The sequence below is a fragment of the Desmodus rotundus genome, chromosome 8 (assembly GCF_022682495.2).
Source record: "Desmodus rotundus isolate HL8 chromosome 8, HLdesRot8A.1, whole genome shotgun sequence".
Lineage (NCBI taxonomy): Eukaryota > Metazoa > Chordata > Mammalia > Chiroptera > Phyllostomidae > Desmodus > Desmodus rotundus.
This window is the reverse complement of record NC_071394.1, coordinates 130,419,549-130,440,015: the sequence shown is the minus strand read 5'-3', so window position 1 is coordinate 130,440,015 and position 20,467 is coordinate 130,419,549. Positions and strand designations below refer to the sequence as shown.

Below are 20,467 nucleotides of genomic sequence, written 5' to 3'. Positions count from 1 at the left end.
TAATATATCTTAGCTTGCTCTGACTTTACAGAGTCAGTGAGGAACCTCCTAGGGCGTAGTGAAAGAAAAACTGCCTTTGGTAACAATGGCTTCTGCCTGAAGCCCCACCAACGGTAGGCTGTAAGCTTGGGGCACTGCAGAGGGCTTTACACTTGGAGTCTAAACTACTTAAAACACATGGCTAGCTGCTAACCAAAAGGTGTTTTTGTCATTGAATATTTCAAATGTTTTCACAAGAATAAAGAATATAATGAACATATATGTATGAACCTTTATCAACATCCGAGTTTTATAGGTTTTTTCCTACTTCAAGCTATTGGTCTTTTCCCTTTTTTGATGAAAGCTTAAAAGAATGAACTTTGAGACTTTATAGCAGATACCTTTCTACATTCGTTTTGAGAGATGAACTACCCATCTTTTTTGCCCTTCTGCTCAGGGAATAAATTTATATTAAGACTAGAGGTTCTTGTAGTGACATTATCGAAGGTTGCATTCTAGAAATACTGGCAGGATTTGTTTGGAGCAGAATGGTTTTTATCATCTTTGGAACCTTGATTTAGAAAAAAGTTCTGATTTTGATTTGGTGTGAAATGTTTTGTTCTAAAACTAGAAGATTAAACAAATTATATTCACTTATGTTTGTCAAAAATAGAGGGCATGGAACTTTAATTTCTTTATATTGTATAGCGGGAAATCTAGAGACACTCTGAGATTAATGAGTCCACAAATAGAGGCTCAAAGCCGTGAAAGCGATCCTGACAGAATCAAAAATGCGACCTGCAGTGGCCGGTGAAAGGAAGGTAATTTCATGCCCTAAACTCACAGTTCCTAAAGGGTAGATCAGTGTTTATTTAAAATTCATAGGCCAAGAACCAGAGGTCAAAGCATTCTTAGTAGTTTTTACTTCTTATTTTATACCTTCTTATAGTATTTGAACAATTTTTCTTAGAAAATGGATGTATTAGTTTTACTCCTCCTCACCCCCTCAAAAAAATAAAACCAAAAAAACCAAACAAACAAAAACGGAAAACCAAAGTGGAATTCTACACTAAAAACTGAAGAAAGCTTGTTTCTAGGAAGAGAAGTTGGTCATTTCTTCTCTATACTGAATATCAGACTTCAGATGAAACTTAAGCCTCTGGAATTACTGAAACTTGAAAAAGTGAAAGGAAGTAAGGTCACTAGGAAGATTCCAAGGACTGCCCTTTACCAAGCAGTATTTATATGAAGGTGTTCTCGTTCTATAAACTTAATTTGGAATGTTTCTTTGTGTTTGTCATATTTCTGTCCTCTCAGATTTGAGACATGTTTTTGCTGCATGATTCTCTATATTTTTTCTTTAAAAAATTGCTTTGACCCAGTAGTTGTGATTCCAGCACAAGCAATCTTCAAAATACAGGCAGTCTCTCAATATTTTACAAGACTTCAACTAATTGTTGAAGAAAATAAATTTGGGGAAATGTAAATTTCAGCTGACCTCTATTGTTGTTCTATAATAGAGGTAAAAAAAATGAAATAAGTATAAACACGTAGAGAATTAGTTACTAATTGCTGTTCATGTAATCTTTCCTTTTGAGCAGGAGGGTATATGTAATTAAGTATTAGAATCACGTGTTGTAAACTTCATACTGTTGTTGAGTCTCTATCGTGAGAGGTGCATTCTTAAGGAAATTCAGTCGTGATGTTCTCAGCAAAGGGAAGCTTTGACACATGTGCTGATGTGTTGAGTTTGTGGATCACCTGCACTGGAGTGGCCTGCTCTGAATATGTAACGGAAGGGTGGAGTGCTTGGCCTTGATGCTCTTCTTCCTCATATGCGCCATGGGCATCATCAATAGCTTAATGTTGAAGTCTTACAGCAGACCTCGTTTTCTACTTGGCGAAGGTAACTCGAAGCCCCTGAAGCAGCAAAGGAAGAGCTGGGCAAGGCAGATAGGTGGTCAGAAGAGAGGTGAAAAAGGGACAAACGAGAGTTAAATTTCAGAAGACAAGAGGCCAGCAGCAGCAGCTTTGCCTTGCACTCTTTTGACCTGTACATGCTTTTTTTTTTTTTTGCGCACTGTGTTGTTCTTGGGGTTTCCTAGGGATTTTGATTGTAGACAGGATATGTGTTGTTTTTTATTTGTGGAGAAATACATTTATAATATATTGTGCACATCATTATAAAAGATTTATCGCTGATTCTATTGTGTTTGAAAGCACCCAAATATAATTTGTATGCTATACTTACACAGCACTCCACAGAAATGTTGCCAGTGTCAGTAAATTAGTTGCGGTAACATATTTTTTCTTTGGTCTCACTCTTGCTGTGGGTTTTTTTTCCAGGTTTATACTAACCATTTACTAGGGAAAAGCATAACATTTATGGTTGTAAGTCATAGACGTTATGGGAGCAAAGACTTATCCTTCTCCCATGTTGAATTCCAAATGCAACAAAGCACCTATCATGTGTCATCTATTCAGAGAGGACCAGGACACAATCTTGTCTGCTAGTTGGAAGAGATGAGATAGATAAACACCTTATATCTGTAACATAAGGCAAAACGTGTGGCAGTGAGAGACTAGACTGATAATGGCTCAAGGAAACAAATCACTTTTTCAGACATTTGAGATTGACTGAGTCCTTTTGGCAGAAAGGCTCACCGTGTTACTCTCGCATCCTGCTGCTGCTTTTGTTCTGGAGGTACTGATCCCGAAAGAACGGTATGAAAGCAGCAGAGCGCTCAGCCATCCACAGATAGATTGTATTGTTGTCCTCCAGGTCATGCCACCCCTGCAGATTGGTTCTCAAGGTAAATAGTCCAAAGGAAAATGTACAGAATTGATTTCTGAATTTTAGTAGTGACCTAGTTATTTAAGAGATTATTCAACTCCCTCCCCCACTTATTTTAATAATAATAAGTTTTACATATATTTAATCCTCATGTCAACTTTGTGAAATAAATAGTATTTTATCCCCATTTGATACATAAGAAAACTAAGGTTATCTGACTTGTCATTTGATACATAAGAAAACTAAGGTTATCTGACTTGTCCAGGATTACACAGTTAAGGAGAGGTCAGGCTAGGATTTGAACCTAGGCAGTCTGGCTCCAAAATCCATGCTTTTCAGTAAGCTGTGTTACAAAAGAATGTGAGCAGTATATGGCAAAATGGAATTTGGTTGGTTCTGATGGGAGGTGGAAAAGGACACATCCCCTGTCTTTTGGATCTTGCCATAGCCAGGTGGCATACCTGTCCCTTCCCTATAGGACATAGTTGGCAATGGAAATAGAACACGTCAGTAGGAATCCTTGCTCCGAGCGTCCTTAGTAATCCTCTCTGTGATGGTCACAGAGCAGTTTTGCATGTGTCTTACTGTCCAGTGCGTGGCTCTGCAGAAAAGATGGGATTGGTCAAGCACTGGGTGGAGAGTGTGGTTTTGGCCTGTTTCACCTAGTACTGTGACGCATGCTTTCGTTTGTCTTCAATGTGATAGTTTGGTTTAAGAAATATTTATGGAAACAATTTTCACATGCCATTAATTGAAAAAATAAGGTGATATAATAAAACTTTACTTTGGATTCCAGATGCATACAGCTTCCCTTACTATTCACTCTGATGCAAGTGTGATTGGCCTGTGTATTTCAAGATAGGAAAACAGTAATATATTTTTGACTTCTATTTATTTTGTTACTAGGAACCCTAAGGAATCTACAATATGAATAATTCTCTGGAGAACACCATCTCCTTTGAAGAATATATCCGAGTAAAGGCACGGTCTGTCCCACAACACAGGATGAAGGAGTTTCTGGACTCACTAGCCTCTAAGGGGCCAGAAGCCCTTCAGGAGTTCCAGCAGACGGCTACCACTACCATGGTCTACCAGCAGGGTGGGAACTGCATTTACACAGACAGCACCGAAGTGGCTGGGTCGTTGCTTGAACTTGCCTGTCCAGTCACCACCAGTGTTCAGCCACAGACACAGCAAGAACAGCAGATCCAGGTTCAACAGCCACAGCAGGTTCAGGTAAAAGGGCAATGTTGAGGTGCATCCTATTTAATAGACTTTATTTGCCATCATGGTTTGGGTTAGTAGGAGCACCACATCTCTATACAGTGTCAGAGGTTATTTTCACTAAGGGAAATACTCTGACTTTTTAAAACATCATCTTTCACACAAAGGCTTTCATATTTCATAGTTAATGCAGACTAAAAATATTTGCATCCACTGTAAACTGAAAAGACCACAGATACTTGCCGTTTGTGTTGGCGAATTGAACAGCATAGAAATTAGAGGTCTTGGGCTGGATTTAGATGTTCCACAGCTGAGAGTGACTGAGGTTTCCCTTTGGTCTGTCACCCTGAGCCAATCAAGAGAATAGGAGGGTTAGTCTTGGCTCATTACTAAAAGCATGTCAATAATAAAAGCATGACATTTGGAACTCGTTTTGAAATGGGAAGGCTGATGTATTTTAGACGTCTAGTTGTATGGTTCCCTGACTCAGGTCACCCACAGGTTTCTAGGTCTGCACTTGCTATGTATAAGCCTCTAGAAATAATGCTAATTGATAATAAACTTACTGAGAGAGGAAAAACTGAGAGAAAAATACATTTGCTGAGATGGTACCAAGTTTTTCTCTTCAGGGGTTCTTTTTTCTTTTTAAGATTACTTATTTATTTATTTTTAGAGGGAAAGGGAGGGAGAAAGAGAGGGAGAGAAACATCACTGTGTGGTTGCGTCTTGCGCACCCTCTATTGGGTACCTGGCCTGCAACTCAGGCATGTGCCCTGACGGTGAACCAAACCAGCAACCCTTTGGTTTGCCGGCCCCAGCTCAGTCCACTACGCCATACCAGCCAGGGCATGTCACTGGTTTTTAACATGTAGAATATAATGGTCCTTGAATAATAAAGGCCAAAATAGTAACTGGGCTGAGGATTGGTCTACTTAAGGAGGAAAGCTTGAATTTTTGCTTTATTTATTTATTTATTTATTGATAAGACTTTTAGATTTATAGATTTTTATTTATTTTTAGAGAGAGGGAGAGAAACATCTGTGTGGTTGCCTCTCAGCCCCCCGCTGGGGACTGGCATTGGGGACTGGCATTGCCATGACTGGGAATTGAACCAGCGACCCTTTTGTTCTCAGGCCAGCACTCAATCCATTGAACCACACAGCCAGGGGGATTCCCCCCCCCACCCCCCACCCCCAATTAAGCATGAACTTTTCTAATTAAAAACAAGAGAGTTGCTTGGGAATATTTTGAACTTGTGGGTATAGGGCAATGATCATTAACTTTTCCTCTAATCCCAGACAGACATATCCTGTATTTATGTGTAAAGCCCTTTGCTAGATGCTTGGGTACAGTAGTGAAGAAGACAGAAAGCTCCTTGACTTGGCGAAGCATACATTATAACTGGGAGATAGATGATACAGAACAAAAATCTTGTTACATAGTGATAAATGTAAAGGAGAAGAGTTGGAGATGACCAGGGGAAGCCTCAATGTGCTTGTGACATATGAGTTAGATTGAAGAGAGTTGGCAAATGTGGTTGGTTATCTGAGGAAAGAACATTCTGAATCAGAATGGGAGCCTGCTTATTTGAAAATGGCAAAAAGGCTAGTGTAACTGGAGTTCACTGAGTAGAGTGAATGGATGAGATTAGAGAGGTGATGGATGTGCACTGAAGTGAAGGGCTGACCCAACTGCCTTCTCCACTCTAGTGTTAAATGCTGTTTGCCCCGTGGTGGTGTCTCTCAACCTAACTCTTTTGATGAGAATAAAAAAATACATTATTATTTAAAATTTCAAAAGTTTACTATTGATACCTTGAGGATTGAGGCTGTTTTCTAGATGGCTTTTTTTAAACTGTGGTAAAATTAGATTGCTTTTTAAAAACCACTTGTCATCACTCCAGAGTTTGCTCTTCTCTCATGACTTCATCTGGCCAGACTACAACCAGCACCTAGAATTTGACAAAGTAATTATGTGCTTAGAACAGTTTTATCAAATTGCCGGAAGACAAAGGTATATGTCAGAGGTTAATTAGTAGAGTAACTGAATTGAACTGTGTTCCTTTACTCCCTCTTATTACCATACTCACACTTCTGACCACCAAATGTGTGGGTTATTTCCTACACAGACCAATTCTCCAACACCAACTGTCTTTCCTACAATTCAGTTCAGTTCTGAAACTGTCTACTTGGAGTTAGCGTCAGATTGTACAAGTTAAGGATCAGTCCCATGAGACTGCCACCCAGTTCAGACACCAGTTGCAGGTCCCAGGTTATCGCTTGTGCTTGTCACTACCTAGCTATAAATTGGAGTTCTCAGCCCTGACTGTTATAGCACAGTGGATTGCGCACAGGCCTGTGAACCAAAGGGTTACCAGTTTGATTCCCAGTCAGGGCACATGCCTGGTTTGCAGGCCAGGTTCCCAGTTGGGAGTGCGTAAGAGGCAACCACACATTGTTTTTTCTCTCCTTCTCTTTCTCCTTCCCTTCTCTCTCTCAAAATAAATAAATAAAATCTTTATAAAAAATAAAAATAAATTGGACTTCTCAGTATACCTCCTTGGGTTCAGTAATTTGCTAGAACAGCTCACAGAAATCAGGGAAACACATTTATTGGTTTATTATATACTAAAGGATACAGATAAATAGTGTGAGGTTCTGAAGACTCTGGAGCACAGGAGATGGGATGCACCACCTTCCCAGCACACAGATAAGTTCACCAACCCAGGAGCTCCCAGAACCCCATACTTTTGGTATTTTTATGGAAGCTGAAACACACAGGTATGATTGATTAATTAATAACCCAATTTCTAGCCCCTCTTCCCTCTGCACAGAATGGGTAATGCTGTTTAAAGTACCAAGCTTCTAATCATGGTTTGGTCTTTCTGGTGACCAGCAGCCATTCAGGAGTCCACTGAAAGTTGCCTCATTAGAACACAAAATGCTCCTAGCACCTTTATTATTACTTAGGAAATTACAGAGGTTTTAGGATCTCTAGCCCGGGATCAGAGAAATGACTAAAATATATATTGGTTATTTCACAGAATTACAGGGTATTTTTGTTTGAGATAGGGAGGCACTTTCTGAAGGCAGAAAGAAGAGTTTCCATGTTAATGCCCTCACAGTGTGTAGAATTCTAGGAAAAGCCCAAGTTTCCTGTTGCTGGCAGGTCTGCCTGAGCTAAGTGAAGGGAGTTCATTTGGAACTTGCTTTTCAAGAGCCCTCCTGAGTTGGTTACTTCCTAAAGCATACATCGAATTAAATGTGTGTACCAGAGGGAAGGCCCTCTGATGATGAGTCCCAGGGATTGGGTTTGGCTGAGCCCCTATAGAATTGCTTGTTTCTTCTCTGCCCTTCCACAGGGCAGGAACTGAGGCTTCACATAAGGCTGGCTGGCCAGCCAGTCTGGCCTATTTAAGTGAAGGATGCTTTGGAAAAGGGGACTTCCTAACATTTCTTTTGTTGCTAGATCTCAAAGCTTCAATGCCTTAAAGTACAACTCTTCCTCACTTGTCATGCCAACCTTCATGTTTCCTCCTCTCTTTCTTCTTGCTGTCACACATTCCCTCCGTGCTGGGTCAGTTCCTAACCCCTCATCGTGGTGTTGAATCGCTGAGTGAGGAGCGAGGTGATCAGGAGCCAGACTTGGCCCTTAGACAAACATGACTTTCTCCTGCCTCTGCTACACTAGATACGTCATCTTAGGCAACTGTCTTAACTATGTTGAGTCCATTATCTACATCATGGAAATAAAAAGAATTTAGGTATTGTAGTTACTTTGAAGATTACATAAATTACCAAGTCCTAAGTATATTGCTTGGCACATACTAAGCGCTCAGTAAATAAATAAAAACTGCTGCTGCTGTTTCCTTCCTTCTCTTCTCATTAGTATCATTCCTCCCTAGGGCCCAGGTTGCTTCCTAGACATTTGAAAAGTATCCAGACAAGCATTTATTTATAAACAAGTATTCCCAGTTTGCTATTTTTGCCCTTTTTTAAAAAAGACATAATTTTTTAAAGGATTTTTTATTATTGTTATTCTATTAACAGTTATCCCAATTTTCCCCCTTTGCCCTCTTCCGCCCTTCCTGCCACCCACTCCCACAGTCAATTTTCTAAAATGATGTATGTTACAGATACAATTCACATCTCTGGTATCCCTCTATATACCTCTCTCTCCTATCTTAAATATGATCTTCAAAGTTTGGTATGGTATTGAATATTTTCTGTATCCATTTTGGTTTCAATTTTTAGTTACAAATATAAGGCCACATATTTCCTCCTCTCAGGTCATTTACTCAGAAAAAGGATTGACTAAAGGATCGTAATTAGCTCAGGGAATTTATGGGAGGGCCAGAGAACGGGTCTTGGAGGCTTGCTAGCCTGCTGTAGCAGAGATCTTCAGCCACATCACTGGGCACAGGTTCTCACCCTACCATAGTGTTTCATTGGGATGTTTGCCATCCTGCTCCGTTTATGCCACACTCTTCCACTCTCACCAGAGAAATGAAGGTTGTGATTCCTGTTGCTCCTTTCTGGGTCCTAGTTCCACGCAGTGTGTCTAATTTGAGAATCCCTGGTCTCATGCCTGTACTCTACAGTGATTGTGGCTTCTGCCTTGGGGAGGCAGCACTCATAGTATGGTGTATTCTGCAAACATGTGTTTGTGGCCAAAAACAGGATTAAAATAAGCTATTCTCTCACAGCCTGACCATCACTTTGGATTGATGAACATGTTTTTTTTTTTTTAAGATTTTTTTTTTCTTTTTCTTTTTTTTTAATATATTTATTGATTATGCTATTACAGTTGTCCCATTCCCCCCCCACTCCACTCCATCCTGCCTACCCCCTCCCTCCCACATTCCCCCCCTATAGTTCATGTCCATGGGTCATACTTATAAGTTCTTTGGCTTCTACATTTCCTACACTATTCTTACCCTCCCCCTGTCTATTTTCCACCTATCATCTATGCTACTTATTCTCTGTACCTTCCCCCCCCCCCCACTCCCCTGTTGATAACCCTCCATGTGAGCTCCATTTCTGTGGTTCTGTTCCTGTTCTAGTTGTTTGCTTAGTTTGCTTTTGTTTTTGTTTTAGGTATGGTTGTTAATAACTATGAGTTTGCTGTCATTTTTACTGTTCATATTTTTTATCTTCTTTTTCTTAGGTAAGTCCCTTTAACATTTCATATAATAAGGGCTTGGTGATGTTGAAGTCCTTTAACCTGACCTTATCTGAGAAGCATTTTATCTTCCCTTCAATTCTAAATGATAGCTTTGCTGGATAGAGCAATCTTGGATGTAGGTCCTTGCCTTTCATGACTTCAGATACTTCTTTCCAGCCCCTTCTTGCCTTTAAGGTCTCTTTGGAGAAATCAGCTGACAGTCTTATGGGAACCCCTTTGTAGGTAACTGTGTCCTTTTCTCTTGCTGCTTCTAAGATTCTCTCCTTCTGTTTCATCTTGGCTAATGTAATTATGATGTGCCTTGGTGTGTTCCTCCTTGGGTCCAGCTTCTTTGGGACTCTCTGAGCTTCCTGGACTTCCTGGAACTCTATTTCCTTTGCCAGATTAGGGAAGTTCTTCTTCATTATTTGTTCAAATAAGTTTTCAGTTTTTTGTTTTTCCTCTTCTCCTTCTGGCACCCCTATAATTCGGATGTTGGAACGTTTCAAGATGTCCTGGAGGTTCCTAAGCCTTTCCTCATTTTTCCGAATTCTTGTTTCTTCATTCTTTTCTGGTTGGATGTTTGTTTCTTCCTTCTGGTCCACACCGTTGATTTGAGTCCCAGTTTCCTTCGCCTCACTATTGATTCCCTTGTACATTTTCCTTTGTCTCTCTTAGCATAGGCTTCATTTTTTCATCTAGTTTTCGACCAAATTCAACCAATTCTGTGAGCTTCTTGATTACCAGTGTTTTGTGCATCTGATAGGTTGGCTATCTGTTCGCTGCTTAGTTGAATTATTTCTGGAGCTTTGAAGTGTTCTGTCATTTGGGCCATTTTTTTTTTTTGTCTTGGCGCCGCTGTTACTTAAAGAGGCGGAGCCTTAGGTGTTCACGGAGCTGGGTAAAGCTGGTCGCTGTGCTGTGACACTGTACGTGGGGGAGGGGCCGAGAGGGAGTAATGGCGCCAGCTCCACTCTCCACCAGATTTCAGTCACTCGCTGTGCTACCCACAATCAAATTGGGCCCCTCTGGTGCTGGTTCCCGAGTGGGTGGGCTTATGCACGCTCTAGGCCCCTGTGGGTCTCTCCAATAACCTCTCCTGTGAGGCTGGGAGTCTCTCCTGCTGCCGCCCCAACCCCCACTGGTGTTTTCAATCAGAGGTTTGAGGCTTTATTTCCTCGCGCTGGAGCCCTGGACTGTGCGGTCTGCTTCGCTCGGGTTTATCTGTGCGCGAATGTGGGGCCGCAGGGTCTGCTAGTGGTCAGACTGCCTACCCCGTTCGTCCCACACTCTGCCAGTCTCGGTCCCGCCACGGCAACACAAGTCCTCTCCGCCCCTCCTACTGGTCTGGATGAATGTTTATTTTTTATTTCCTTGGTGTCGGACTTCCTTGTCGTTAGATTTTCTGTCAGTTTTGGTTGTTCGAGGAGGCGCAGTGTGTCTACCTATGCCGCCATCTTGGTTCTCGATCTTTTTTTTTTTTTTTAAGATTTTATTTATTTTTAGAGAGGGGGGAAGGGAATGAGACAGAGAGGGAGAGAAACATCATTGTGCAAGAGAGAAACAGTTGCCTCTCACATGCCCCCAACCCAGGTACCTGGCCTGCAAGCCAGGCATGAGCCCTGATCAGGAATTGAACTGGGTGACCCTTTGGTTCGCAGGCCGACACTCAGTCCACTGCACCATACCATTGGGGCAGATTGCAATTTCTTTACATCCTTACCAACACTTGCTATTTTTCTTTTTTTAAAAAAACTATTTATTTTTTAGAGAGAGAGCAAAAGGAAGGGAGGGAGAGAAACATTGATGTGAGAGAGAAACATCAATCTGTTGGTTGCCTTTCACTCGTGCCCTGACCGGGGACCCAACCTGCTCCCCAGGCATGTGCCCCGAGCTTTCATTTTGCAGGGTGATGCCCAACCAGCTGAGCCACACTGGTCATGTCCCAGCACCATCTGTAGTTATTTTCTGTGATACGTCTCCTGTGTTGTTAGATAAACATAATTCCTCATCTGCCTTTTCGTTTTCCTCTTCCCTAATTCCTACCTGTGTTGAGAGTAATTTAGATATGTGTGTCTGATGGGGGGGAAAAAATCTTTCTTTGTTTATTTTGAAATTAAAAAAAGAATTTTATAAGAGTTCATTTGAGCCAAATGATGACATATGCCAGGAAACAAGATCTCATATGCTGCCAAAGCTTTCTTTTTTTTTTAAAGAGTGTATGTTAGGCATAGCATCTTTTTGTGCTGTTTTGTATGCTGAAGTAATATCAATAAGATGAGTTGCATTATCAGAAATGTGAGATCCAGGATATAGTCACCTTCCTTAGATTAAATCATCAGGGATCTTGTGGATTTTATTAATGGCCTCTCTGTTAAAACAAACATGTTTTAAATAAGCACTCTAACAACACAAACACAAAACAGAAACACATTTATCTATACAGAGAACAGATTTGTGGTTACTGGAGGCAAAAGGACAAAGTGGGTGATAGCACCCAATGGTGTGCGAGAGATGGTAACTAGACTTGGGCAGTGGTCACTTTGTAGTGTATACAGATGTCAGATTACAGTGTTGTTTACCAGAAACTGACAGAATATTATAACCAATTTTACTTCAGAATTATTTTAAAGAGGCACTCTAGGGAATCGTTCAACAGTGCCTCCATTTTAGTAGCAAAGAGGGAGATATTTCTAAAAGAGATTTCAAATGTTTTGTCTTTGGGTGGACAGGGATGGATGGACATGGAAGAGGGTATTAGGGGGGATAAACAGTGATGGAAAAAATAAATTGAAAAAAAGTTTTCTCTCTACTGTGTTTTGCACTTGCTGTCTGTGGTGGGAGTGCTTCTGAGCTTGAGGTTGGGAATCGAGTGCCTGTGGAAGGAACACACTTGTCCTTCTGACCTTTGCGAACAGTGGCCCCCACACTTTAGTGCCCCCCCATGGGTAAACTGTTTTTTGAACATCTAAGTATATACATATTTCTGAATTATACACTTGTATTACTATACCAATAAGCAAAACCAAAGGAGGTCACATTTTTAAGGAAGAGTGGAAAATGAGCAAAAGTTCTGGTATTTCCTTCATAGGCCCCAGTTGGTAGTTGTTGCTCTTAGGTGGATACATGTTACTCTTAATGCAATGTGATGCTGGTGAATTTTGCACGTGGTATTGGGGATTATGTCTTCCTCAGAAGCCGTGAGTAGGGCAGCCCTTCCTCCTCACATTACCGAGGGTCCCCTGCCTGAGATAATTTCTTGATTCTGAATGTCGCCTGGTTCACTCACTGATGAATCTTGTCACTGCAGGTACAGGTGCAGGTACAACAGTCTCCACAGCAGGTTTCGGCTCAGCAGCTCTCCCCGCAGCTTACCGTTCACCAGCCTGCCGAGCAGCCCTTCCAGGTCCAGGTGCAGATCCAAGGCCAAGCACCTCAGCCGGCGGCCCCTTCCATCCAGACCCCATCTCTGCAGAGCCCCAGCCCCTCGCAGCTGCAGGCAGCCCAGATCCAGGTGCAGCACGTGCAGGCAGCCCAACAGATCCAAGCTGCAGAGATTCCAGAGGAGCACATCCCACATCAGCAGATCCAGGCTCAGTTGGTGGCTGGCCAGTCTCTTGCTGGGGGTCAGCAGATCCAAATCCAGACTGTGGGTGCCCTTTCTCCACCACCGTCCCAGCAAGGCTCACCTCGAGAAGGGGAGCGGCGGGTTGGCACAGCCAGTGTTCTCCAGCCAGTGAAGAAGCGCAAAGTGGACATGCCCATCACTGTGTCCTATGCCATCTCAGGGCAGCCAGTGGCCACTGTGCTGGCCATTCCACAGGGCCAGCAGCAGAGTTACGTATCTTTGAGGCCAGACTTGCTGACAGTGGACAGTGCCCACCTGTATAGTGCCACTGGGACCATTACTAGCCCTACAGGAGAAACCTGGACCATCCCCGTTTACTCTGCCCAGCCCCGGGGAGATCCTCAGCAGCAGAGCATTACCCACATTGCCATTCCCCAAGAAGCCTACAACGCAGTTCACGTCAGTGGCTCACCCACGGCCTTGGCAGCTGTAAAGCTGGAGGATGACAAGGAGAAGATGGTGGGCACCACATCTGTAGTGAAAAACTCCCATGAAGAGGTAGTGCAGACCCTTGCAAACTCTCTCTTTCCAGCACAGTTCATGAATGGCAACATCCACATTCCAGTGGCTGTGCAGGCTGTGGCAGGCACATACCAGAATACAGCTCAGACTGTCCATATATGGGACCCTCAGCAGCAGCCACAACAACAGACTCCCCCGGAACAGACGCCCCCACCGCCGCCGCCACAGCAGCAACAGCAGCAACAGCAGCAGCTCCAGGTTACTTGTTCAGTAAGTGAGACTTATCTGTGGGGCACTCTGCTCCCTGAGGACCCAGTGCAACACAGAACTTGCCTGGCAACCTCTGGCACCCCTGGTTGTTTATATAATGATGTTAGTTTTGCAGTGCTATAGTATTTAATATTTTACTTGGGGTGGGGCGGGGGGACAAAAGCAGCAGATAAAGCTATGCAACAAGCAGGAGTGCTATCCTGGTACCCATTGACCACTACGTGCTTTGGAGGTTTCCTGGGGTGCCTCATTGTTATCTCTTTTTAGGAAGGGTAAAATTCTGGTTAGAGATTAATGGGACATTCCAAGTGTTATGCTAGTTTCGGGGGCTACTTTTTGCATCACAAATGAAAGGATCTGGTGGAACCCCAGTAATAATTTAACAGACGTTGAACTGGGCTCAGTGGAGAGGAGTTGGAATTTTCTTCTTTTGTTGTCATGTGTGGACAGTGGAGGTAAATGAGAAGATTACAATTCCTGCTGGTTGGCTTATCACTTTTAGGAGTCTCGAACAAGCCTCCTGTGTAGTGGGATTTCCCAAAGAGTTGTGTTTTTTTTGTTGTTGTTGTTTTAATTGACTTTTAGAGAGATGAAGGGAGAGAAAAAAAAACATCGATTGGTTGTTCCACCTCAAAGGTTGCATTCATAAGTTGATTCTTGTATGTGCCCTGACTGAGGATGGAATCCACAACCTTGGCATATCGGGATGATGCTCTAACCAGCCGTGCTTAACCCAGCTAGTGTTCCTTAAAAAGAGTCCAGATAAGCCTCAGTTAATGGAATTTTCTGTCATGGCAGCTATGTTGAAAAAAATTTTTTAAGCTTTTTATTTTGAAATATTTTAGATTTACAGAAAATAGCAAAAATAGAACTCTGTTGGAATTTGGCTTTAAAATTACTTAGCCCTTTTATCTTTTCTAATTGTTAATCTTCTTAAAGCTATTATCTCTTAAGATTATTAGTAAACTTCCTGGTCCCTCATTTAACAGATCTTTAGAGTGGATATAAGACCTCTGATCTCATGGATGTGCTGAAGACTGTGCCCTCAGAGGGCAGGGGCTCCTGGGAATGCATGTGAGGGAGCCACCACAAACAAGGTGTTGGCAGACCAGGGACCACACTCAGAAACGCAGGGCCTAACGATTTTGATTAGGCAAAAGCTGACCAAGTTGTTTCATAAAGGCAACGGTACATTATTTTAGGTGACTTTGTTAAGGAACTGTTAAATACCCAGGTGTCGGGCCTAGCAGTAAAACAAGACAGAGTCGTTGTTGCAGGCAGTTTGTGGTCTGGTTATGAGGCAGCACAATCAGGGGTGCATTGTGTGCCACATACACCGGGAAAAATGGAGAATTCAGAAATCATTCTAGGTTAAAAAGTCAGCAGAGGCATCTTTGTGGACAAAGTGGTGTATGCTTTCTCATTTGTAGCTTACATTGACAAAAGAATGGAGGAGCATGAGTACAGAGCCAGGGAAGGAAAGAAGAGACATGGCTTAGGGCAACATGAAAGGGGGCTGTGAGAGAGGAGATAGTGCAGGGACAGCAGGGTTGTCTTCCCAAAGTTAAGAGATGATCTTAATCTTAATCTGATGCTCCGTGGTGGGCAGTTTTTCCAGAATCCAAACTCGTGATAAGAAGAATCAAGAGCTGGTATGTAGAATTGATCGCAGGTAAGAGAGACCTGCCAGGAGACTTGTAATAGGTTTCTGTACTCGGCTTCTGCTCACAGGCATGGAGCTCATCAGGCCTCTTCTTGGCTCTCCTTGGTCTGATGTTTAATTTGCAGGTCAGGGCTCTTTGTGCTCATTAGTCTCTGAATAAGTTGTACATTTCGGCCCTTCAGCAAGAGATCTTTTCTGGAGTTTCGTTGAGTGGACGCATGTTCTTCAGTGCTATGTCTCCTTTGGGAAAATCTTAATAGGGACTTATCAAATATTATTACCAGAAAAAGAAAAACTGGGAAGAATGCCTATCATGTAGGTAGGAAAGATGAGTTTATCCATTGGCACTACAAACGTTCCTCTCCCCTCCTTTATCAGGCTCTGTGCTGGGCTACAGAGATGAGTAAGATAGTCTCTGCCCTTGGAGCACTCACAGCCCGTGGGAAGATAGGGAGGATAATTGTGCGGTGATGTGAGTTCACCCTAAGAAGAGCTGACAGTGTTGTTCCCCTTCATACCCTTTATGAAAGCTCTCATTGCCTGTCTTTATTTATTTATTTTTCGAGAGAGGGGAAGGGAGGGAGAAGGGGAGAAACATCAATGTGAAAAACACTGATCAGTTGTCTCTCACATGCACTCCGACGGGGGCTGAATCTGCAACTCAGGCATGTGCCCTGACCAGGAATTGAACCGGTGACCTTTTCACTTTCCGGAAGACGTCCAACCAGCTGAGCCACACCAGTCAGGGCCTGTTGATTCTTTGCCCTTCTTGGGAGACTGCTGGTTCCTCCTCCTCCATCTGAACCATACATGTTGGTATTGCTCAGAGCACAGTACTAGCCCTCTTTTCTCCTTTGGGAATTCCTGTCCTTTGCCATGGTTTTTTAACATCCTTCAGAATCAGGGGTGTACAACCTTTTGGCATCTCTGGGCCACACTGGAAGTAGAGTTATACACAAACACTAACGAAAACTGATGAGCAAAAAAAAAAGGTTTTAAGTAAATTATAATTTTTTGTTGGGCCACATGCGGCACACCTCTGTAATGGTGCTGCTGCTGAAGATATTCAGTGACACTACCCGCCAGTATTTTTCTCCATGTTACATATTTTAACTCATTTAATTCTCACCAACCTTACGAGGTATATACTGCCACGTCCATTTTACAAAAGAAACTGAGGTACAGAGAGATTAAACAACAAGGCCAAAACCACCATTAGTAAGTTGCAGAGTTGGGATTCAACCCCAGACAGACAGGTGTGCAGCCCATCTTTACCGCCGCGCTGCACAGTTGATCTGACACACACACAGACCTGTGTCTCTAGACCATGCCTTTCCCCTCAGGGCCCTTATACACATTCAGCAGCTACTTATTTCCTTAGATTCAATTGCAGATCTCTCAGCTCTTCATTAGCATAAACTCTGCCACTACTGTAAACTTCCCCATCTTAGGAAGTGGTACCGTCAGCCTGTTACCTGTTTGTTTAAGTCAGAAACCCAGGAGTCATCCTTGAGTCTGCTTTCCCTTAACCTCACAGCCAGCTCATCAGCAAGCCGCGTTGGTTATACCACCAAACTTCTCAAACTCTCTCAAATTATCATCACTGCTGCTGTGCTAGTCCAGGCGACCAGCACCTGCTTCCACTTTTATTTTTCATTCTATTCTCCATAGATGAGCAAGAATCGTCATTTTTTTTTTTTAATGTAAGATATGTCACTTCCCAGCTTAAACTCTCCAAGGGCTCCATTATAAACAGAAAAAACAAAACAACAACAAAAACCACGGTGTACAAGGCCCTATTTACATCAATAGTTTTTAACCTTGGTGGGATCACTACTGTCCCTACCCACTGAGGGACATATGGAAGAATTTTGGTTGTCAAGATGCTTGGGAACATTACATTTAGTGGGTGGAGGTGCACACCGAAGGGGGCCTGACGAAAAAGCCAGCAGAGAAGCACTGCCCCACCTACCTACCTAGTCAGACTCCCAGATTTCCAGCTTGCATAGATGGTGTTGCCATTGAACAAGGCGGGTACTCAGAGGAGAGTGGTTCTGGATGGGGAAGGGATGAGTTCTCTCTGTAGATGTTAGTTCAAGGTGGCTGTGAGATGCCCTGTGAGAGGTGCACAGCACCCACTGGGTATATTAAGGGGGGTGTAGTTAGCATAGCTGGAGGCACGAGGTTAGCAGTCATTTTCCCAGACGTGGAAATCCAAACTGGGAGAGTGAGTAGAGACTCAGCAAGAACAGTAGCTGAACTAAGAATAAGAAGAGTGTCTTGAGTGGAGCTCCAGGGTTGACAGAATTTAAGGGCCTGGCACTGGGATTTGCTTTACCTGCTTGTTTAATGTGTTTTATCACAGCTAGTGTGGTAGTTTTTATTTTTATCTGTTGATAGCAAATTTATGTGTCATGGATAAATGATTTTGCTTTCAACTTGAATGATTCGACATTCCTCAGCCCTGGAAGGGAGAATTGCTCAAGGAAATTTGTTTAGAATGTGGACAGGTGTGTGAGACCAAGAACCTGTGCTTGGTTTGTGTTGGTGTCTGTCCCACCTGATGGGGATTGTGATTCAGACTCACGGACAAACTCTGCCCCTTTGTCTTCATGGCTTGGATGTCAGCCCATTGAGGATGGAACCACTTTTCCTGTGGAGGCAGGAAGCTAGAGCAGTGCCCCTGGTCTTCGGAAAATGTCCATATGAGCCAGAGCACTATTAATGAAATGGAGCATGAAAAAAATAGAACCTTGTACATAGTTAGAGGAGTCATACATATCCTCAAGCCTTCCCCCCTTACATTACAGTGGCAGGGAGGGAGAGGGACAGAACTTTGTTGTACTTTTCTTTCTCTAAACATCATTCTCAACCGTGATTTGACTTTAGAATAACCTGAGGAGCTTCTGAAAACACTGATAGGCCCTGGCTGGGTGGCCTTGTTGGTTAAAGCATTGTTCTATGCACCAAAAGGTTGCGGGTTTGATTCCCAGGCAGGGCACATAACTAGGTAGCGGGTTTGATCCCTGGCCAGGATGCATAGGGGAGGCAACCTATCAATGTTTCTCTACCCCCTTCTTCTCTTGCTAACGGTTAATAAACATTTCCTTGGGTAAGGACTTAAAAAACACCAATCATTAAAAAATACAAATATTGATAGCAGCAGGCCCTCACCTTAGACAAAGTAAATCAGAATCTCTGGGGATTAAGGCTTAGACATGTGAGTATTTTTTAATAGCAGTCTATCTAGATGATCTTAAGGTGCAGCCAAGATGAGTGGTCACTGCTCTGGACACTCAGTACTCAAAAGTGTGATCTGCAGACCAGCTCCCTCACTTGGAAGCTTATTACAGTAGAAATGCAGGGCCCTGGCTGGTATGGGTCAGTTGGTTGAAGCATCATCCTGCAAACTTGAAAGGTTGCAGTTTCAATCACCAGCATAAGGAGGCAGCCAATTGATGCTTCCTTTTAATTAGAATCTACACTTTAATAAAATCCCTAAGTGACTTATTTGCTTATTATAATTGGACACACAGTGCTTTGGGCTAGTAATATTTGATCAGTGACTAAACATTAGAATTGCCTTTTGACATGTGAATGGTATTTTTTTTTTTTTAAGATTTTATTTATTCATTTCTAGAGAGGGGGGGAAAGGAGGGGAAAAGGGAGAGAAACATTGATGTGTGAGAGAAAATACTGATCAGTTGCCTCTTGCACACCCCCAACCAGGGACCTGGCCCACAACCCAGGCATGTGCCCTGCCTGGGAATCAAACTGGCAACCTTTTTGTTCACAGGCCAGTGCTCAACCCACTGAGTCACATCAGCCAGGGCAACACGCAAAGGTTTTAAAAAAAACTCATCATGCCTCTTTAAAAAGAGATTCTAAGGTAGAACGCAGGTATTGGTGTTTTTAAATCAGAGATTCTAAAGTATAGCCAGTGCTGAGAATTGCTGTACTAGTCTTTGATATCCCTGGGATAAGGAGTAGAATTTCAAAGATTCTTGAAAATAGGACAACAAGGAGAAGAGAATTTTATTTATTAAAAGCACTACAAGTAATGTTTTTCTGGCAGTTTTGCTAAACAAAGGGCCTAAAAGAAAGAGTATTGACACATTTTGATGGTTTCTCTCTCATAGGCTCAAACTGTTCAGGTTGCTGAAGTTGAACCACAGTCACAGCCACAGCCTTCCCCAGAACTTCTGCTTCCAAATTCTCTGAAGCCAGAAGAAGGGCTTGAAGTATGGAAAAACTGGGCCCAGACCAAGAATGCTGAGCTAGAGAAGGATGCTCAGAACAGACTGGCGCCCATTGGGAGTGAGTGTTTGGGAGGGATGGGGGTGGACTCTGTCTAAAATACAATGACCCTGGAGCAGTAGGAGGAGAGAATGGCAGGAAAGTGGTGTCCCTGGACTCTGGGGACTGGGAGCTCCATCTGAAATAGTATGCTGAATTCAGAACAGAATTCAAGACAAGCAACAAGCAGGACTGACCAGCTGCAGATGAGCAGGGTTTGTGGAATTTGTCCAAGATCGGGCATTTTTATACACATAGATTTCTGGAGTTGACTTAGGTCTGGTCAGGGAAACTTCTGGGAGGAGACCAGTAAGTGCTCAAGGCCCTTCTTCCTTAGCGTTATGCTTGTATACTTCCTCACATTATAGAGGGTGGAATTTTTTTTCTTTGATGTCATGGCCCTAATAAAAATTTTCAAGGTATGTGAGGAGGGAAGATGGTGGGAAAGAAACCCTTCATGTGATAGAGCATACAGGGTTGTTGCCTCAGTAGGCCAGATACCAGTGCCCATTTCCATCCCAGCCCCAATGGGCAGTGTTTGCTCTGAGCCATCCTTTCAGGGACATGAGTGACCAATAAAGAGAGAACTGTTTGTGAGGACCCCCATTCACCTTTGGGTTTGTGTTGTAGGACGCCAGCTTCTGCGATTCCAGGAAGATCTCATCTCTTCTGCTGTGGCTGAGTTGAATTATGGGCTCTGTCTAATGACACGAGAAGCCCGAAATGGAGAAGGTGAACCCTATGACCCAGATGTACTCTACTATATTTTCCTGTGCATTCAGAAGGTAGGAAACAACTTCACAGGAACATGTTGGATCTGTGTTCTGATCAGGTATTTACTGGATATTCAAATTAATAAAATGACAAGCAAGGGGTTATAATTAGGACATTCTCTTTCAACTGTATAATGAGGTTTTTAAAAAAATACTTATTCTTAGAGGGGAAGGGAGGGAGAAAGAGAGGGAGAGAAACATCGATGTGTGGTTGC

At 42.8% G+C, this 20,467-nt stretch overlaps 1 protein-coding gene across 9 annotated transcripts in view; it reads left to right on the top strand.

Annotated features, from left to right (window-relative positions):
* Positions 1-20,467, top strand: part of QRICH1 (glutamine rich 1) — a 37,545-nt gene that overhangs the window by 6,491 nt on the left and 10,587 nt on the right. For all 9 annotated transcript variants that reach the window (XM_053929586.2, XM_053929592.2, XM_053929587.2 and 6 more), the window contains 4 exons: positions 3,680-4,009; positions 12,471-13,520; positions 19,323-19,500; positions 20,110-20,264. In XM_053929586.2, the coding sequence (XP_053785561.1) occupies positions 3,701-4,009; positions 12,471-13,520; positions 19,323-19,500; positions 20,110-20,264 (1,692 nt within the window). In that variant the 5' untranslated portion in view covers positions 3,680-3,700. The remainder of the gene's footprint in view (positions 1-3,679; positions 4,010-12,470; positions 13,521-19,322; positions 19,501-20,109; positions 20,265-20,467) is intronic.